The sequence below is a fragment of the Triturus cristatus genome, chromosome 6 (genome assembly GCF_964204655.1).
Source record: "Triturus cristatus chromosome 6, aTriCri1.1, whole genome shotgun sequence".
NCBI classification, from domain to species: Eukaryota; Metazoa; Chordata; class Amphibia; order Caudata; family Salamandridae; genus Triturus; species Triturus cristatus.
In genome coordinates this window covers 522,094,779-522,116,004 of record NC_140589.1, presented here as the reverse complement: position 1 = coordinate 522,116,004, position 21,226 = coordinate 522,094,779, and the positions used below count along the sequence as shown (strand labels likewise).

Here is a 21,226-nt window from a genome sequence, read left to right as displayed (position 1 = left end):
GGGAGGTCATGGGTGGGGTGTCGAAAAAGATTGTCGCACCAGGGGCCAGCAGAACTAAAAATGTCTTCGACTGCCTAATAATTCATGGCGTTAAGAGCAAGTGCAGCCACCAATTCCACACAGGTTGCAATTGTTTATCACCAGAAACTCACAGACTCATCATGATATGAAGTTCATCCTGCTGCCTCCCTTCACCTCAGAACCCAACAGCATCATCTGCAGCGTTCCTCAAGGTTCATCCCTTGGCCCCACCCTCTTCAACAACTACATGACACATCATTAGAACCTACAACCTCAGCATCTTATCCTGCACTGATGACACCCAGCTCATCCTCTTGCTCTCCGCAGACCCCACCACCATGGTCACCAATTTACACAACTGCATGAGGAACATCGCCAACTGGATGAAGGCCAACTGTTAGAAGCTCAACACTGACAAGACTGACGTGCTGATCTTTGCCAACAACACCTCTCCTTGGAATGGCACCTGGTGGTCCGCAGAACTTGGACCCACTCCCACACCGACAGATCACTCCAACAACCTCTGCATCATCCTGGAAAGCAAGCTCACCTTGAAGCAACAGATAAACGCAGTCTCCTCCACCTGTTTCCACCCTCTACCCCTACTTTGAAGAATCTTGAAGTGGGTCCCCATCGACAAGAGAAAAACTGTAAGCTCAAACCCTAGTCACCAACCGGCTGGACTACAACAATGCACTGTACTCAGGAACAGCCACCAAATTCATGAGGAGATTACAGAGGATACATCCCTATAAAGCCCTCCATGACCTAGGACCAGCATACATCAACCACGCGAGAATTTCCACCAACCATCCAGTGACGTTCGCTCCTCCGCCCTCGCACAGACACCACTCATCCCCTGAAGCTACAGTAGAGGCAGTTCTTTTTCCTACCTTGCCGCCAAGTCCTGGAATGGCCTTCCCCTCCACCTCCGGACAGTCACCCACCCACGCTGTCGGATTTCAGGAAAAGAGTGAATACTTTGCCTTATGACTGAGCATTGCAACACAGCTCCTGGATACCCTCACAGGTGATTGTAGCGCTATACAAATACTGATTGATTGATTGATTGATTGTTGCTTTTAAGAGACCACCAGTCTACACACAGTCAGCTGTCGAACTGCATTAAAAAAGTATGGGAACTGCAATGCTGCATGCAAAATGGGCAGGGTGAGTACGCTGGGTAAAAAGTGTGGCTTAAAAACCAAAATATTCTGTAACATTTATTTGGTCTTTAACTTTCAGGTAACTACATATAAAAGAACACACAGCTTGAATGAAAAATAAATGCCAGTTAAGTTAATCAGTACGTTAGGAAACATCTATTAGTTAATACACCACAGAGGTCTGTGCAACCAGACAGCCACAGACTTGAATCCTGGTTCGGGCAGTGGAGAATTGTAACGTTTTTGTGGGGGGGGCGTTTTATATAGCGCAAATTTTACCCAAAGGTATCAGAGCACTTTACATGAGCAAAAGTTGTGTTACAGACAGGCACACTGATTTTGTTAGGAACGGGGAGATTAAGTGATTTGCGTAAAATCACAGGATTTTGAGCATCCCTGCAAAGACTCGAATCCCGTTCCCCAGCTTCGATGTTGACTGCTCTAGCCATTATGCCACATCTTGTGTATGATTAGTGCTATGAGAACCCAGTCTGTGACATAAAGCACTGTGAATATGTAAGTCATTATTTTAAACTTGCATTACACACAGTAGAAGAGGCTGCTATAAAATGGGCAAAAAGCTTTAAGATAAAAAAAAGGCTTTCCAAAATATAGATTTTACTAATACTCAGACTGTACATAGTGCATTTGTTTTATAAGTATTCTTTAAAATCTCATACTTCACAGCTCAACTGGCAACTCTCTTGCAATAGCACTCAAAAATGATAAATCTGTGTTATCAGGAAACTTCAAGAGATTCCATCAATTCAATCCAGGTTTGCAAGAACCCTTTACAATTGCAGATTGATGAGTTGGGTGCATTTACATTTATTTCAGGCAAGCAGGCTCACTGGCAAGAAGGCATTGTTTAGCTGTCTGTGTAGGAAGCTGGCTCTGTATATACTATACCAAAATAATGTATAGTGTGCACAGAGTCCAGTGGATCCCCAGAGGTTTACAGACACTTAAGTAGATAATACTAAAAGCTCTATTTGTGGAAGTGTGGTCGAGCAGTTAGGCTTATCAGAAGGCTGTGTTAAGTATTTGTTGTACACTCTCAACAAGAAATGATTACACACACTCAAAGACGGAATCCAAGACCAATTGTTTTGTGCAAAAATATTACTTTGTTATTTTTATTTCTAGAACCAAGAGAAACTTAGTTGCAGGTAATTACCCGTTTTAATATAACAATACTTTTCAGATACATTTCAAATGTGTTTGCACAGGCAATAAAATCTATTACCTTGATACTGAAAATACTTTGTGGTGTCAATCACCAATAACAGTAACTTAGCAATGTGAAAGATGTCCACTTAGTGCAAATATTAAGAAATACAATACAATCATATGGGAGGAAAACAGTTATGCACATTGGCTGGTAAGTATTCTACTTACACATCCAGTCTTCAGTGGTTTAGACCAACACTGGGCAAGGGTCAGATCAAGGTAGGAACTGCACCACCAGTCGCACTGGGGTGGTCGGGTGCAGAGGTCACTGGGCCCAATGTTAGTCAGTGGAAACTAGGGGAACCCACAAGAGGTGCTGGTTGCAGGTAAGTACCTGTGGTTTCAAGGCACAGGCCCCGGGGTTAAGGGTCGGCCACAAGGCAGCATCAACCATACACCACCAGCGGCACAGGGGTGGTTGAGTGTAGGGTGCAAATCAGTGGTGGGCAGCCAATGCAGGCCAATGGGAATCTCATCGACTGGGCTCCCCAAAGTCGGGGGCTGAGGATGCAGGCATCCCTTTAGGTGTTGGATTTTCTTTACAGGAGCTTGTTTCGGTTGGGGGACCCTTCGTGATGAGTCTGCAGGTCGTCTTTGTGGAGTCCAAGAGAGGCCAGCCGCCGATGGTGTCAAGATCAGGAACACTGTGAAGACTTCACTAGATATGTGAGCCACTCAGGCTTGGGCCGTGGGCGTCGGGTGAAGATTGGGAAGGAATCACAGTTCCAGCTGGATCTAGAGTCCTTGAAGTTGAATTCTTTTGGACAGGGCTGCTGTCCTTGGGATATCTGGTCTTTGTTGAAGACTTCCTCTGGGTTCTGGAAGTCGCTGGCCACAATATAGGCGTCGTCTTCTTTGCATAGTCTTTGAATCTGGAGACAGGCCTGTAGGGCTGGGGCCAAGTCAGTAGTCATCTTCAGGCTTTGCTGCATGGCGTCTTCTTTGTCCTTCTTCTTTGTAGTTTGCAGGAATCCAAATTCCTTGGTTCAGGGATGCCCCTAAAGTACAAAACTTTAGGGGAGTTACTGAGGGTTACAGGTAGTAGCCAATGGGCTATGTACCTACAGGGTGACTACACCCTTCATGTGTTTACTCCATTTGGGGGATGAACACATCCCTAACCCCATTGGCTAAAATTCTTACTTTCAATATGGAGTATTTTCAAAGGAGGGGGTCACTTCAGCTCAGGACACGTAGTAGCTCGTCCTAGCTGGGAGGGGACACACCTCTCCTGACTTCTAATTTTCTCGCCGTTCTTGCCACCAAAGGTGGGGCTTAGTCAGGGCGCAGGAATCTCCCCTAGCTGGAAAGGCCCTGACTATCATAACAAAGTGCAGAAAGCCTTTGAGTATCACCGCCCTGAACGCTGTTCTTGCTTGGGGGTAGGTGTGAAGCACCTCCACCCAGAACACACTTTGTTTCTGACCCACAAGAGCACCCGCCTCCAACCTCAAGGGGTCAGAAACATGTCTGGAAGTGGCAGGCTGGTGCAGATCAGTTAGCTGGACACCAGAGAGTTGGTCGTTTTCCAGGAGGCATCTCTAAGATGCCCTCTGAGTGCATTTTACAATAAACCCAACACTGGCATCAGTGTGGGTTTAATGAGCTGAGTAGATTGATATCAAACTTCCTAGCATTCAGTAAAGCCATCGTGGGGCTGTGGAGTTTGTAATGACAAACTCCCAGCCTGTGTGCTCAATATGGCTCGACTGCACTTACAGTGTCTAAGAATGGACTTAGACACTGTAGAGACATATTGCTCATGCAGCTATGCCCTCATCTGTGGTATTGTGCACCCTGCCTTATGGCTGTGAGGCCTGCTAGAGGGCTGACTTACTTATGCCACAGTCTGGATGTGTGCCATGTCGACACTTCAGTGTTAGCTGCATCTAAACACACAGTCTGCAATGGCAGTGTGCATGTGTTAGGTGAGGGGTCACTTAGGGTGGCATAATGCATACTGCAACCCTTGGAGAACCTCTTTGTTCACAATGCCCCTGGTGACACTGGTACCTTTTACAAGGGACTAATATGTGAGCCAGATGTGTGTCAATTGTGGAAACAAAGGTACAGTTTAGAGAAAAGAACACAGGTAATGGGCCCTGTTTAGATACCAGGCAAAAAGTGGGGGGTACTGTAACAGAACCCCTTTTTCTACATCTGCCTCTCCTTCCGTTTCACAGCACAGGAGACTCTCTGCCTTACTCTTCAGCTAAGCGTTTCAGCTCTCGAAATGAACTGTCCTGGGACAGATGCCTTTTCATAAATAGTAGGTGAACTGTTTTTCTGAAATTAAAAACGTTTGGACACATCGTGCCCCTCTAATCCCGCTCACTTTGACCACTGCTGACTAGAAGTAGTATCATAGAGTTCAAATGCATTAGAAAACAAGACACCACATGGAATAACTACTGAAAATCCACAAACAAGCCTTCAACCACTGAGAAATTTATAACTCTTAAAGTTGACAGTCTTTACTGTTACATCCATAACATCTTTTCTGTGACTTTGCCATGTGGGTGTCTTATGACAAAAATGGCTCTTCCCAAACCAGCCAGGAATTGATCTGGCATCCATGATGTCATACTGGCCGAACTGGTAATAACACCATGGTACCAGATCTTCGGAGAAGTACATCACCGCTACCACCATTGCAGCGACTCCAAATGATATTAGAGTTGGGCTTGCTGTATTGATTTAAGTCCAAGAAGTATCCTTATGCTGTTGAACAGCAGCCAGGCCACCATTGCTCATCCTGCTCACATCCCTGGTACAGTCTTTAGAATGCCTTAGCCAGGATCCACTAGCCCCGAATTGTTCCGCAAGCGAGTTGGCAGTGGTTAATGGCAGTCTTACAGAGATCAACACATAGCTTCAATAAGCAGGCCATTTTAATCTTCATAATTTCTGGCATTTTGCATTACACTTGTTACGCAACATTACGCCAAATCGCATAATTTCAAACTCATTCGTGTAAAAATCTTATCACAATTCATAGAAGATAAAAACTCCAGTAAGGTGCGATAGTTGTGTCCTGACATTTGACTCAGGGCTTCTTCACATATTTGCTGTTGGCCGTTGTTCTTTGTCTGGTCCCCTGTGAAAGTAACAGCCGTCTGGCTCCTCAAGTCTCCAGGACTACTTTAGTTACCATTCAGCACGCTGATACTCTTACTCTTATAGAGTGCTTGTGCCTTTTGACTGTGTTGTAGAGTGTTCTTTCACGGTCCTGTGTTTAAAATAGTACAGTATCAGCGTTAGGATCTTACAAGGGCTGGAGTGAGGTACAGTTCCGGGGTACATGGCACCCCTGATAGATTGTACAAATCATCCGCAGTGGGCCAAGATCTAAGGTCCATTTTGCGTGAAACATACTGCTGAGGCGTCATAGCAGGTGGTTACTTTTTCTCTCAGGCATAGTTCTTTGAGAAGGATCCTCCTTTCTGTTGCTAAGGTCGGGCAACAGCACAGGAGGTGTAGCCATGGTTCACGTTTGATGTCACACAGGCGACATGCTGCTTCTGTTTTCTGGTTTTCCCAGGCCCTGCCGAAATCTGTAATTGGAATACCAGCAATCGCATGCACATAATCTCCCTTCTGGTTTTAGGATTAAGTGGGGCGGTAAGGTAGGGCTGTGTTTTGTTTACTAAATGTGAGTTATTCAGTGGAGTCATGAAAGATAGGGTTTTTAAAGTGGCCTGGTCTTGCTGGAACGAGGCTATCTGGACATGTTTATTGATACGCGATTTCCAGGTGGTGTATGAAATGCTAGGGAGGGCGATTGCGGTTTTGTTTATTTCAACGGAGACCATGGCTCTTATAAGCTGTTTATTCATGGTGTGACAATTTGTTCGAATGTGTCTCTGAGGCAGCTCTTTAAGGATTCCCTCTGAGATTTTAGAATTCGAATATAAAATTTTAGAAAGACGGCCTTAAGGGTTAATGATTGTTTAACCAACCCGAGCTCCAGCCTAAGTCTCGCCGGAAAATGTGTTTTGGGAGTAGAAATATTTTTATAGAGGACACACATTGAGCCTGCTCTAGGATTTCCGAACAAGTGCCAGGAAACGCTTGATGCCCATACGAGAGTGCTGGGAGAAAAGAAGCTTGAGTGACCTTTCTGATGCCCACTGCTGAGGGACTTTTTAACTTGCTATTTAATTTTATTAGACCGTATGTTATGGCAGTCGCTTTGTTAGTCAGCTCCTTTTTATAGTTGGTGGGTCTTGCTGTTTCTGTGAACCAGACCCCAAAGTACTTGCATTTCTGCACTGGATTAATTATCCTGGAGCCTATGGTACATGTGATTTGTTTTTTGTGCTTTTGCCTGCCTATAATTATAATCTTGGTCTTTTCTGAGTTGATGGTAAGGTAATTAGATGTGCTGTATTCATGTAAGCTGGTCAGAGCTCGTTGGAGGCCCACTTTGGTGTGATCCAGGATGACTATGTAATCTGCGTACTGAAGAATGTGTAGAGATTGATTGCCTAGTGTGGGGCAAGCATGCAACCTTGTTTCAAACCTCCGGTCGTACGCATTTTAGCTGAGAGAGATGTGGGGCCTGTTTTCACCTGTACTCAGATTTCTGAGTATAGGGACATTATGGCTGTTAAGAGTGAAGATGGAATGCCCCAATTCGCTAGTTTCTTCCACAGCAGTTGTCTGTCGACCATGTCAAAGGCTGCTGTTAGGTCAACAAATCAGCAAAAGAGTGAAGGTTGGTCAGGCTGGGTGGCTTGTTGACAGAGGGCAGATAGAGCGATTATGTTATCGGCTGTAGTGGCTCCGCCTCAGAAGCCTGTTTGAAAGAAAGGGAGCAACTCATTTTCTTCCGCCTAATTTTCCAGTTTTTCCAGAAGGATACGTGCATATGCTTTAGTTTCAAGATCTAACAGGGCTATTTGAAGATAATTGCTTGGATTTAAAAGGTCTTCTTTTTTGTGATACGGGCAAAGTATTAAGCCCCTCCAATATTCAGGTGTTTTAACAAGTGTGTATGCAATGTTGAATAGTGGGGTAAGTAGTTTAATATTAGTTAGTTAGTTTAAACCGGAACCTCCGCTCTAAGCGTAAACATAATAATTGCTCTATCAAAAGCTTGAAGTAAAACCAAAGGGGATGATGAACGGAGTGTTGAACATTGCAAGCACTCACCCCCAGTCAACTGATCTGGGTTTAATCCATCATCATTCTTTAGCTCACTCCGCCACCCCAGTTCAGACATGGCCATATGCAAATCAGTCTGACCCTGTGCCTCATGGGAACAGTCCAGCTCGAAGTGCCAAGCCATGCCTTCCCTGGACCGGAAACAAGCATCCTGGGACCGGTTTCTGGCTAACCAGCCGTCATCAACCAACCTAGTTTGAATCCAGTGGCAAAGTGAGCAAGGTACCCACGTCTGGGCATACCATGCCAACTTAGGGCGAACAAAGCAAAACCAAAGGGGATGATGAACGGAGGGTTGAACATTGCAAGCACTCACCCCCAGTCAACTGATCTGGGTTTAATCCATCATCATTCTTTAGCTCACTACGCCACCCCAGTTCAGACATGGCTATATACAAATCAGTCTGACCCTGTGCCTCATGGGAACAGTCCAGCCCAAACTGCCAAGCCATGTCTTCCCTGGACCGGAAACAAGCATCCTGGGACCAGTTTCTGGCTAATCAGCCGTCATCAGCCAGGCTACCTTGAATCCAGTGGCAAAGTGAGCAAGGGACCCATGTCTGGGCATACCCTGCCAATTTAGGGTGAACAAAGCAAAACCAAAGGGGATGATGAACGGAGTGTTGAACATTGCAAGCACTCACCCCCAGTCAACTGATCTCAGTTTAATCCATCATCATTCTTTAGCTCACTCCGCCACCCCAGTTCAGACATGGTCATATGCAAATCAGTTTGACCCTGTGCCTCATGGGAACAGTCCAGCCCAAACTGCCAAGCCATGTCTTTCCTGGACCGGAAACAAGCATCCTGGGACCGGTTTCTGGCTAATCAGCCATCATCAGCCAGGCTAGCTTGAATCCAGTGGCAAAGTGAGCAAGGGACCCACTTCTGGGCATACCCTGCCAACTTAGGGCGAACAAAGCAAAACCAAAGGGGATGATGAATGGAGTGTTGAACATTGCAGGCACTCACCCCCAGTCCACTGATCTGTGTTTAATCCATCATCATTCTTTAGCTCACTGTGCCACTCCAGTTCAGACATGGCCACATGCAAACCAGTCTGACCCTGTGCCTCATGGGAACAGTCCAGCCCGAACTGCCAAGCCATGTCTTCCCTGGACCGGAAACAAGCATCCTGGGACCGGTTTCTGGCTAATCAGCCATCATCAAAGCGATACCATAGGGGATGATGGATGGAGCGCTTGAGCAAATCAAACACTCACCCCCAGTCAACTGATCTGGGTTTAATCAATCATCATTCTTTAGCTCACTCCACCACCCCAGTTCAGACATGGCCATATGCAAATCAGTCTGACCCTGTGCCTCATGGGAACAGTCCAGCCCGAACTGCCAAGCCATGTCTTCCCTGGACCGGAAACAAGCATCCTGGGACTGGTTTCAGGTTCATAACCCTCGTCAGCCAGGCTATCTTGGATCCAGTGGTAAAGTGAGCAAGGAACCCACGTCTGGGCATACCCTGCCAACTTAGGGCGAACAAAGCGATACCAAAGGGGATGATGGACGGAGCGCTTTAGCAATTCAAACACTCACCCCCAGTCAACTGATCTGGGTTTAATCCATCATCCTTCTTTAGCTCACTCCACCACCCCAGTTCAGACATGGCCATATGCAAATCAGTCTGACCCTGTGCCTCATGGGAACAGTCCAGCCTGAACTGCCAAGCCATGCCTTTTATGGACCGGAAACAAGCATCCTGGGACCAGTTTCTGGCTGAAGAGGGGTGAAACCCCGAAACCGGTTCTAGGATGCTTGTTTACGGTCCAGGGAGGACCTGGCTTGGCAGTTCGGATTGGACGGTTCCCACGAGGCACAGGGTCAAGACTGATTTGCATATGGTCAGGTCTAAACTGGGGTGGCATGGTGAGCAAAAGAATGATGGATTTAACCCAGATCTCTTGATTGGGGTGAATGTTTTGATTTGTTCTGCATTCCGTCCATCAATTGTGTGTCTTTTGCTTTCTCGCCTTAAGTGCGCAAGGTATGCCCAGACGTGGGTCGTGGGCTCACTGTGCCACTGGAATCAAGCTATCCTGGCTGAAGAGGGGTGAAACCCCGAAACCGGTCCTAGGATCCCTGTTTCCGGTCCAGGCAGGACCTGGCTTGTCAGTAACGGTTGGACTGTTCCCATGAGGCACAGGGTCACGACTGATTTGCTTATGGCCAGGTCTAAACTAGGGTGGCATGGTGAGCAAAAGAATGATGGATTTAACCCAGATCTCTTGACTGGGGGTGAATATTTTGATTTGTTCTGCATTCCGTCTATCAATTGGGTGTCTTTTGCTATCAAAAGCTTGGTCATCCTTACCCTAAACTAAACCCTAACATTACAAACGTTTACCTATCACTAACCCTCTCAATATGTTAATCCCTTTATTGTCTGCATATGTTTTCTGTTAATTGTATGTGCAATCAAATTAATTGTTTATGAATATGTTTTAGTGATATAAATTGGAAGAGAAGACAGAATAACATGAAGTAGGTCACTCTAAAGGTGGAGCTTACAGGGAGCAGGTCACAGTTGGCAGAGGTCATGTAGGAATTCACCTTTTTCATGGTTTCCATGGATTTTATTTTTCATTTTTATGAACTTTTTTAGCTGAGTTTATGACTCGGTGTACTGTGACACTGTCATTCAGTTCTATAGTATGTGTCCTCTGCCCTGAAGATTGTACTTATAAAATGACTACCTTATAAAATTACTACCTTCAATACGTTCATTCAACTTTCCAATAACGTGGCACATGAAATGCACCAGTGAAATAGTAGCTAATTGTTATATTGAATGTAAATCCCAAATGGGGAGGTCTCAAGAGGTGAAATCATTCATTCCCTGAGCCACCTCCTACAATCTGTCTGAGCTCCAAGCAGGGTGGAACACCAGTTTTTGAACTGGGAGAGGGGAGATTACACTAGGGATGTGCCTAAAATTGAACTTCATCCATTTTAGAGGGGATGGCTTGTGTCCTCTTAACACAGACTTTGGGAAGGTTTGCAGTAAGTTGTGAAAGAAAGTGCTGCAAAAGGAAGTGGGGTTTCCATGGTGATAGTAGCTAAAACTGAATTAGAATTCTCCGTTTAATAGCTGGTGCTAGGATAATGATATGCCTGGCACCTTACCATCACCAGGAAGCCTTTTGAGGTATTCCACAATTCTGGGACACAGAGGATGGTGGCAGTGGCTGGTATGAGTGGGGTACAACACAAATACAGTAACTTGGAACTAATCTGCATCATATTCGAACCCCGTTAGCACACATTCATTGGTAATAAAATATAGACTGAGCCCAAAATGCAGGATACATGCTATGACAAGCAAGCAATCCTGAAAAGAAGACATTTAAATGTTGATTTCATAAACTGCTAATATCACATTCATGGTGGAAGTTGTATGTCCAAAATATTATTCCACTTAGTGTAGATGTGATGTTAACTCCAATAGGGCAACATTTCTGTAAACAATAGATAGGACACATTATTTATATCAGATGATATTTAGTCTAAGATATTCTGGTAACATACCATGGTGGTTAAAGACACTTCTGGCTGAAGACTCACTTGTCATATTTTGACATAATAGCATCAACTTTATGGACCGATAGTTGTGAAGCTAAGACCATATAAATAGTATTGTGGACTTGCTGACAGGAAGCTGAAAATGGTAGTGATTTTCCTCATTCTATGATTGACTTTTGAATCATGAATGTTTAGTAGTAAGGTGCACAACTTATATCTCTCAAGAGGCTTCCTGTTTTAAATATATATCATCATCTGAAGGAAGGAGAAAGCCATGGAGGGATAGAAACGTCCATGACTCAAAATTCTCTTTATGTGCTACGGTCTGTGCTAAATTGTTTTTTTGGTAATATTGACGATGCAGTGATTATATACACTCTTTTATTCTTAATCTTAATACATAAATTCTGTCACCCATAACGTTTCGGGAAAGGCTGCTCTCCTCACTGTTCCGTGGTTCAGCAGACCCGGCACTGGTAGGCAATCTTTTTCCACGCTGATCCTCACCACCTCTTGCTCTCTCCATTTGTACCCTTCTTATTCCTTCACTGATGACCTACTACCGTTATTTAAAATCCTATCTTTTATCAAGACTCCGATATGGAACGCTGTGCTTTTAACTCTCACTAGCATCATTAAACCATTCTGGTGTATATGTTTTGTATAATAAACATTTAGCATGACTTCTACATAATTCTTCTTTTTTTATTTGCAGATTCTGTTGGAATGCTCACCCTCCCAGCTGTAAGTACAGACGTTTGTGTTCAATGTTTTAGAATATTTCAATAGATATAGTGTGTTTGGCTGTTTTACTTTGTGATGGGTTAAGATAACAATAGCAAAAATATTTCAAAGTTTTCAGTTAACAAAGGTTGACAGTCCATTCAGGATTATGACCCATCAAATGGGATACATTGTTTTTTGTGTAAAAGTCACCCAAAAGTAACAAGTGCCGAGTTTTGCATGTATCCATATGGTTCTAAAGTAATTGGAAATTTAATGTGAAGATTGTGCTATGTCCTTTACACTGCCATATCATTTAGTATTTCTTTTTACAGCCCCACTGATCACCCGATGTTATCTCTGCCTGTGTTTGATATTACACAATTCATTTTCATAATTTTTCATTTCTGAAAACAAATAAAAATAACGTGGCGATATATATATATTTTTTAGTTTCTTACCTTATCAAATTGTAAACTTGGGGAAAAAAATGCACTCCACTTCATCTGAAAAAATCTTGTCAATGCCCCTTTAATTATTCACTAGGTCATCCGCTTTTCAATGATCTGCAGGAGCATTTAGTCAGGTAATTTCACTCCAGGACACAGATTGTTGGACATTTCTGCCCGTATAAAACATAGTCGGTTTCCACAACAACATTATTAGACCTGGCTTTCTTTGTGTGGTTTCCCCAAACTTATTGCCTCCCGTTTTTAGATAACTTCATTTTTGCAGGCCTTAGGAGTCTTCAAACTTTACCACTGCTGACCAGTGAAAAGTGCTTGAGCTCTTTCCCTAAAACAGGGTAATATTGCATATACACAATTGGCATATTCAATTTACTTATACGTCCCAAGGACAGTGCACTACATGTGTTCAGGGCCTGTAGATTAAATCCTACCAGTGGGCCTGCAGCACTGACTGTGCCACCCACTCATGTAGCCCTTTGAACATGCCTCAGGCCTGCCATTGCAAAGCCTGTGTGAGCAGTTTTAACTGCCATGTTGACCTGGCAGTATGATCCTATTGCCAGGCCCAAACCTTCCTTTCTAATACACATAAGTAGTGGCTAATTTGTAAAAATATAATTGCCGGGGCTCGCGTCATAAGGCAGCTTGCACCAGCCCATTTCTCCTGTTAGTGCTGCCTAAAGGAGAACCAACTACTAATCATGAAAGTGGGGAGACGATGTGGTGTTCTGTCCAGAGCTGCCAACTTTGGAGCTGTGGCACCAGTTTCAAGTCTCCGTGTCGGCTCAACATCCTGTGATTCAGGGCAAGTCACTTAACCTCCTCGTGCCTACCATAAATGAATGTGAAATGCACCAGTGTTTTATGATTAAGTGCCGGTGCTGAGCAACCGAAACCACTGACTCAAATTAGGCACTGCACATAAGTCACCTCTAGTGTAGGCCCTGGACATCCCCAAGAGCAAGGTGCAGTGCATTTAAAAAGCTGGACATGTACTTTCAAGTTTTGCATGTCCTGGTAGTGAAAAACACTTACATTTGTTTTTCACTACTGCAAGGCCTATTTCTCCTATAGATTAACATTGAGATTACCTTATTACATCTTATAAGTGTAATTCACAATCTGGAAGAGATAAACTTTATGAGTTTGGTGTCTGTAGAATCACAATTTAAAATCACAATTGATGGGGAAGTCGGATTTTAAATTGTAATTCTGAAAATGTCCTTTTTAGAAAGATGGCATTTTCTTACTTTAATTATTTGGTGCCTGCTACCTGTGTATGATTGCATGTCTGGGCTGGGTGACAGCTGGGCTTTGTTATTTGCCCTCTAGACAACCACACACAAAGGGAGTTTAGGTGTGATTTGATTGGTAAACTGTCTCCTGATAGGCCATACTTGGCAAGATGGGAGGGAGGAGGTGGACACAGTCTCACACAAAGAGCTGCATAGCCCCATGTAGTGAGTCTGGAGTCAAGGCAAAAAGGGCAGGGACTCTTCACTTCAAAGGCATTTTTTCTAAGTCTGCCCCACTTCAAAGGCCCAACTGGGTAAAAATACTGGACTTCTGACCCTACCAACTCAGTACAGTTATGGACCTGTGGATACTCTGCCAGGATGAAACACTGTTGTGCTGCTACTAGGACTTCTACTCTGCTTGAATGCTACACTGCTGGTCTCCTGCTTTGGTGTGCTGACCTGCTGCTTTCTGCCTGGGAGTGAGAAGGACTGGACCTGCATCTCTATAACCCGGAAACCGGAGTGACTCCAAGGGCTAGTTGGCTGGCCTCCTGATCTGAAGTCTGGGTCCATAAAATACTTCCAACTCACCTGCATCTACAGCAGGACTCTTGCAAGTGGGCCTAACAGTGCTGCTCCATCATAATCCATACACGTCATTGATGCAGAGCTCGGAATCAGCACTCCACCACTGTGGGCACATCGCTGCCTTTACAAGGATCGACACGATGCATCAACCCCACTGCGAACGCATCGTTGCCATTGCATGGCTTTCAACCGATGCATCACCTTCGCTGTGTGGACTGTCATTGTTGAGAATCATGTTGCCTGCACCCCACATCTCATCTTTGACATTAATGCATTAAGGTACATTTCAGCGGGCCAAGCCTGGTCCCTATATCTGACACACGCTCCATCGTGGTTGGCCTGAAGTTTTGATTTTGCCCCAGTCCAGAGCAACCAGATAACCCCGGTTGGCACTTTTTGCTTTCAAGTAATATGTTACAGTCTAATCTTAAAAAAATCATAACTCCAGTTCCATTAATTGGATTTTTTTTCTTTTTGGTCTTGTTTTAATTATTAAATTAAGCTCTATTTTTCTAGCCAGGTCTGGTATCTTTATGTTTGTGGAGTTTTAACTGTTTTATTATTTGAAGTGTTGTACAAAACTTTACACATTGGCTCTTAAGTTAAGCCTGCCTGCTCTGTCCCAAGCTACCAAGAGCGGCAAGCAAAGGTTAACTTAGCGTGTGATTGTGACTTACCCTGACTAGGATTGTTGTTCCTGCATAGACAGGGTGCTTACCTCTGCCAAACCGAACCCTAATTTCTAAAAATTCGTTTCAAGCGGGATTTTCTTTTCATCACCTTAGACCTCGGAACCAGATTCAATACTATTCGTCAACATAGGTGCCTCCTCACTGGCCTATTTAGTTCCTGTGCCAGTCCTTGTCGCACATAACCACAGAGCATGCATCTTTTGGAACTGGGTTTGAGTTCCCACGATTGCTTAAGCTTCAATGTATAAAAAAATCCTGATCGGAATGCAGACATATCCTATTGAAAGCAAATGGTGTAGCTTATAGATAGGCTAGATGAGCATGTGGGCTGTACAACCTGAATCACTTATATGCACTTTTTCTTTTCTATATAGTCAGTTTTCTGTAAAGTAAATTTCCAACTCTTTATCTTGTAGATCTATCTTGAGTTTTGTTCAAATGAATTTGGAGGTTACCTCATCTAAGACGCTTTTCATATTAAGAGCACATAACCCTCTAGAGCATGGGTACTCACAAACGTTCTCTCAGGGGACAAATTTACAGTGTGGTTTGTGGCTGAGGGCTGCACCAGTGGGGGATGGGTCAGTGAGAAAGAGGGGCCGGGTTAGGGCAAAAAAACTGGGACCATGAGGTTGAACACAGGCCCCTGCAGCGGACACATTCGTCCACTGAGCCACCAGACCCAGCATACACATCTCTCTCGCTCTCTCTCTCTCTCTCTCTCTCTCTCTCTCTCTCTCTCTTTTTCTCTCTCTATCGCTCTCTATCCCTCTCTGTCTCCCTCCATCTCTCCATCTCTCCGTCCCTCTCTTTCTCTCTGTCTCCCTCCCTCTCTTTATCTCTCCGTCGCTCTCTCTCTCTCTCTCTGTCTCCCTCTCTTTATTTGTATCTTCCTCTCTCTTGCTCTGTTTCCCTCTCTCTCTGTGTCTCCCTCTCTCTCTCTCTGTCTCCCTCCCTCTCTCTCTCTCTCTGTGTCTCCCTTTTTCACTCTGTCTCCCTCCCTCTATCTGGATCCCTCTGTCTGTCTCCCTCCTCCCTCTGTCTGTCTCCCTCCTCCCTCTGTCTGTCTCCCTCTATCTCCCTCCCTCTGTCTGTCTCCCGCCCTTTCTTTCCTCTCTCTGTCTCTCTCCCTCTCTCTCTTTCTCCCTCCCTCTGTCTTCCTCTGTCTCCCTCTCTGTCTCCCTCCCTCTCTCTCTCACTGTCTCCCTCCCTCTCTCTCTCTCTGTCTCCCCTGTCTCCCTCTCTCTCTCTGTCTCCCTCTGTCTCCCTTCCTCTCTCTCTCTCTCTGTCTCCCTTCCTCCATCTCTCCCTCTATATCTCCCTCTGTCTGTTTACCTCCGTCTGTCTCCCTCCATCTGTCTCCCTCTGTCTGCCTCCCTTCGTCAGTCTCCCGCTGTCTCCTTCTCTGTGTCTCCCTCAGTCTGTCTCCCTCCCTCTCTCTCTCTGTCTCCCTCCCTCTCTCTCTCTCTCTGTCTCCCTCTATCTCCCTCTCTCTCTGTCTCCCTCTCTCTCTGTCTCCCTCAGTCTCCCTCCCTCCCTCCCTCTCTCTCTCTCTCCCTCAGTCTGTCTCCCTTTGTCTGTCTCCCTCCGTTTGTCTCCCTCAGTCTGTCTCTCTCTGTCTGTCTCCCTCGCTCTGTCCCCCTCTCTCTGTCTCCCTCTCTCTGTCTCCCTCTGTCTCCTTCTGTCTGTCTCCATCCTCCCTCTGTCTCCTTCCCTCTGTCACCCTCTGTCTGTCTCCCTCCTCCCTCTATCTCCCTCCCTCTGTTTCCTCCCTCTGTTTCCTCCCTCTGTCTCCCTCCCTCTGTCTAACTCTGTCTGTCTCCCTCTGTCTGTCTCCCTCTGTCTGTCTCCCTCTGTCTGTCTTGTCTCCCTGGCCTCCCTCTCTCTGTCTCCCTCCCTCTCTCTCTCTCTCCCTCCCTTTATCTCTCTCCCTCTGCCTCCCTCTGTCTCCCCCCTCTCTCTGTCTCCCTCCCTCTTTCTGTCTCCCTCCCTCTCTCTCTCTCCCTCTGTCTGTCTCCCTCTGTCTGCCCCCCTCCTCCCTCTGTCTGTCTCCCTCTGTCTCCCTCCCTCTGTTTCCCTCTGTCTGTCTCCCTCTCACTGGCTCCGTCCCTCCCTCTGTCTCCCTCTGTCTGTCTCCCTCCTCCCTCAGTCTGTCTCCCTCCCTTTGTCTCCCTCTGTCTCCCTCCCTCTGTCTCCCTCCCTCTCAGTCTCCCTGTCTCTCTCTCTGTCTCTCTGTCTGTTTCTTTCTGTCTCTCTGTCTGTCTCTCTGTCTCTATCTGTCTCTGCCACTGTCTGTCTCTGTCTCTGCCTCTATCTGTCTCTGTGTCTGTCTGTCTCTGCCACTACCTGTCTCTGCCTGTCTCTATCTGTCTATGCCTCTATCTGTCTCTCTCTCTCTATCTGTCTCTCTCTATCTGTCTCCGTCTCTGCCCCATCTGTCTCTGCCTCTATCTGTCTCTGCCTCTATCTGTCTCTGCCTCTGTCTGTCCCTGTCTCTATCTCTATCTGTGCTTGTTTCAATGTCTGTCCCCGTCTCTGCCTCTGTCTGTTTCTGTCTCTATCTGTCTCTGTGTCTCTATCTGTCTCTGTCTGTCCCTGTTCCTATCTCTGTCTGCCTCTGTCTGTTTCTGTCTCTATCTGTCTCTGTGTCTCTATCTGTCTCTCTGCCTCTATCTGTCTCTCTGCCTCTATCTGTCTCTCTGCCTCTATCTGTCTCTGCCCAAACAGGAAGCTTCCCAAAACGCCCTTTTAAAAGTCATCTGGTAAAGTGCTTACAGATGACTTTTAAAGGACCTTTTGCGAAGCTTTCTGAAGGCGCGCTGACGTCACAGAGGCCAGCAGAAAACTCAGAAGATGGCTGCAGGAGCATAGGTAGTGAATACCTATTTAATATGTATTCACTACGTATGCTCCGGTGGTCATCTTCTGTGTTTACTGCCGGCCGTGGAAACTGCAAGGCAAGGTCCATGGGTCGCCAATGAAGGCCTGCCGGGCCGCTGGCGGCCCGCGGGCCATACTATGAGTACCACGACTCTAGAGAGATGTGCAGCCCATCCACTGTTTTTGGTTGTGCTTGAATTCTGCATCTCTTGCCAAATCATTGCTTTTAAGGAGCCAATTTGGCTAGACGACTACAAAGGCAAAAGTGAAAACACAAGTATCTTGACTTAATGTTGTATTATTAAATGAAATTTCAGATGAATTTGCACCTGGGAAAAATGGTTGGGCAGATGAAATCACACCATCTTTTAAGCGTATCACATTAGGCTATGACATTCATCCCAGGAAGGCTTTACAACCATATGGAAAACAAGACATACATTTTGCCTAAATTACTCCTAAGGGAGGTTTAAAAGAAGCTCAGAAAGGTTGTTAGATAATTACAGCAGCATAAATGTAAGAGTATTAGCCATTAGTTTAAAAGAGGGGAAATGAGAGAGGTGATTACTTCCTAACAATGAGCAAACCTCTCAAATTCTAATATGACGCAGTTCCATATAATGTTCTGTTATGTTTTGGTATGTTATTCAGATTTGTGGAGCGTACTATCACCCAGGAGGGTATCCTGGCACTGAGCAGGTGTGAGTCTAGCCACACCTAGGGCCTAGTAGGCCAACTTGAAAAGCCAGATCTTCAACTTCTTGCAGAATTCAAGAAGTGAGGATGAGGCTCTTATGTGTTGTGGCAGGTTGTTCCACGCTTTAGGAGCGATGTAGGAAAAGGCTTGACTGCTGAATTTGGTTTTCGGTATGCATGGGATTCGTGCAAGTAGGAGTTCGGATGAGCAGAGGGTCTGGAAGGTTTGTGAAAGCAGATGCGATTTTTGAGGCATGCTAGTCCAATGTTATGTAGTGCCTTGAAAGTGTGGGTTTGGAATTTGAATAGTGCTCATTTGTGAATGGGGAGCCACTGGAGCTACTTCAAGTGTGGTGTGACGTGGGAGGTAGAGAGTTATTCTGGCTGCCGAATTCTGAATGGTCTGTAGCCTCCTGGTGAGTTTTCTGTTGTTTCTGGCACAGGTGGTGTTCCTGTAGTCCAACTTGCTTATGACCAGGGTGTGCAAGGCAGTTTTCTGGGTGCTGATTGGGAGTCATTTAATAATCTTCCTCAGCATCTTCAGGGTAAGGAATCATGAGGTGGTGCCGACATTGACTTGGGCTGTCATGTCAAGTTTGCTGTCGATGATGAACTCGAGGTTCTTGTCATGGGTGGTGGGGGTGGATGTTGGTCCTAGCTCTCTTGGCCAAAAGGTAGAGTCCCACAGTGAGGTGCTGTTCCCAAAGACAACAATTTTGGTCTTGTCAGTGATCAGCTTAGACAGTTGGTCTTCATTTGGTGGCTGATCCCAGTCATGTAGGCATTGAACTTGATCTGGGTGCTAGGTGTATTGTCCATGAGGGAGAGAATGAGTTGCCTGTTGTCAGCATAGGAGAGGATGTTGATAATATGAAAGAGGATTATACTGGGTAGATTGATCATGCATACGTTGAAGAGGGTCGGACTCAGCGAGTATTCTTGCAGAAATTCGCAGATGAGGTCATGGGTGCTCAAGGTGTACGTTGGCAGAATGACTGTCTGGGTCAGGAAGAAACAGATGAATTAAATTGTGTGTCCTTGGATTCCAATGTCATGTAGGCAGTGGATGAGTATGCGGTAGGAGACTGTGTCAAATGTTGCAGAGGGGTCCAGGTGGATGAGGGCCACTGTCTCCTCTGTCCAGAGTCATGCGGATGTCATCTGCCAAATGATACCTTATTTCATTTGGCGGTGTTTATCACTGGATGGATATGTGTGCAGTATCTCTTTAGCCTGTCCATATTCCAAACCAGAAAAAACGTAATATTTTTGAGACCACAAGAAAGAAATAGGAATTTACTACTGTCCTCATGTGTGATGTACTAGGCTAAACTGTGGGCTAACTGATTATGCCACGGAATTTGTGGAACCCACAGACTATCGTAAATATAAGTCTTGAAGAAGTTCTGATTTCTGTACAAAATGTGTTGGCTGTTTCATGGAAGTTGATTAAAAAGTAATAACATTCTTTTAAGAAATTCAGAAAGCGTAAATGGATTCATGTAAAATAATCAAGAAGCTACTTACCAAGGCATTTCTTTACAAATTCATTTTGCCATAAATATATACTGTTGCACCATTTTGAAATACCAGAGAGTGCTTCACATTTATAATGTATTGCTTTCATTTATGGATCTTTCTGATGGTTAGCCAGAGGAGGAGTTGTAAGCAAGTACAACTGGTCAATGTGTCACTATTTGTTACAATGGTCTGTTGTAAATGTGCTAACCAAACATGATTAGTAAGCAACAGTCCCATGACATATGTATGAGGACTCCCATGCAAGAAAAGAGGTAAATGCCATCATTACAATGTAGTGGACTGCCACCTGTTGAACAACATTTGTACCCTTTGCAGGACACTGAGCTTCTCACTAAAGAGACTTTCATTCCATTGGCTTAATACCACAGCTGATCGTGGTCTGCCTGTACAGCCATGATGACCACGTGTAGATCCAGTTTTACTTGATACATGCATGCCTCAATTAATTATTATTATTATTATATTATATTTGTTAGATGCACAAATCATCCCCAAGGGGATCTCTCAGCGCCGGACTAAAGTAAGGGACCAAAGAGGAGGCCTAGTTTAGGACACTTCCCTGAGATGGAATTATTGTACAATCCTCGTTATTGGATTTGCCCGATATGTGTCAGGTGATAATATAGTGGCCATAAAATTGCATGTTAATACCACAGTCCCACCTACCAAGACCTCTAATCATTGTGAAGAATGAGACAAATATTCATGCTAGACCCCCATCTTTCATTGACTTCTTGGCATCTTACAACCAACAATGGAAGCCTTGTTCCCCTACTCTGTACAATCTGTTAGGTCACAAAGAGAACACTAGAAAATAATTTCCGTGCCACAAATGTCAAGATGAGGATCTTTGTTGATGAAGGCAATCTGGCAAAATCGAAAAAATGATCTGGAGTGCAGTAGATTCAGTGCTTTCTTACATCGACAAAGATAAGAGGTAAATCAATTTCATGGCTAAAAAGCCAACCAAGTTCTTCAGCTTTCCATAGATATAATTGGTAGAGGGGGTACCTGTTGGACTACGGAGAAAGGTTTTTAATGAGAGCTCTGACTAACTTTCCACAAGGTCCAAATAATCTGATTTACAAAGGTAAATTAGTTTGTGTGAAGAATCCCTGGTTCACCATTGATAGTTTGTTTGGCCATGCATTAAAACTTATCTTAGAAAACATGTGGTAAGTGCAACACGCACCCAAAGGAAATATACAGATAAGAAATCAAGAACATAATAGCACTAGGCCATCGTTTTTAAGGAACCTGTGACAAAATCGAATATGTGA

At 44.9% G+C, this 21,226-nt stretch overlaps 1 protein-coding gene across 1 annotated transcript in view; it reads left to right on the top strand.

The window, feature by feature from the left end:
• LOC146817362 (CD109 antigen-like) overlaps nucleotides 1-21,226 on the top strand; it is a 469,596-nt gene that overhangs the window by 70,391 nt on the left and 377,979 nt on the right. Inside the window, exon 3 of the mRNA XM_085610954.1 lies at nucleotides 11,833-11,861. Coding sequence (XP_085467080.1) covers nucleotides 11,833-11,861 — 29 coding nt within the window. The remainder of the gene's footprint in view (nucleotides 1-11,832; nucleotides 11,862-21,226) is intronic.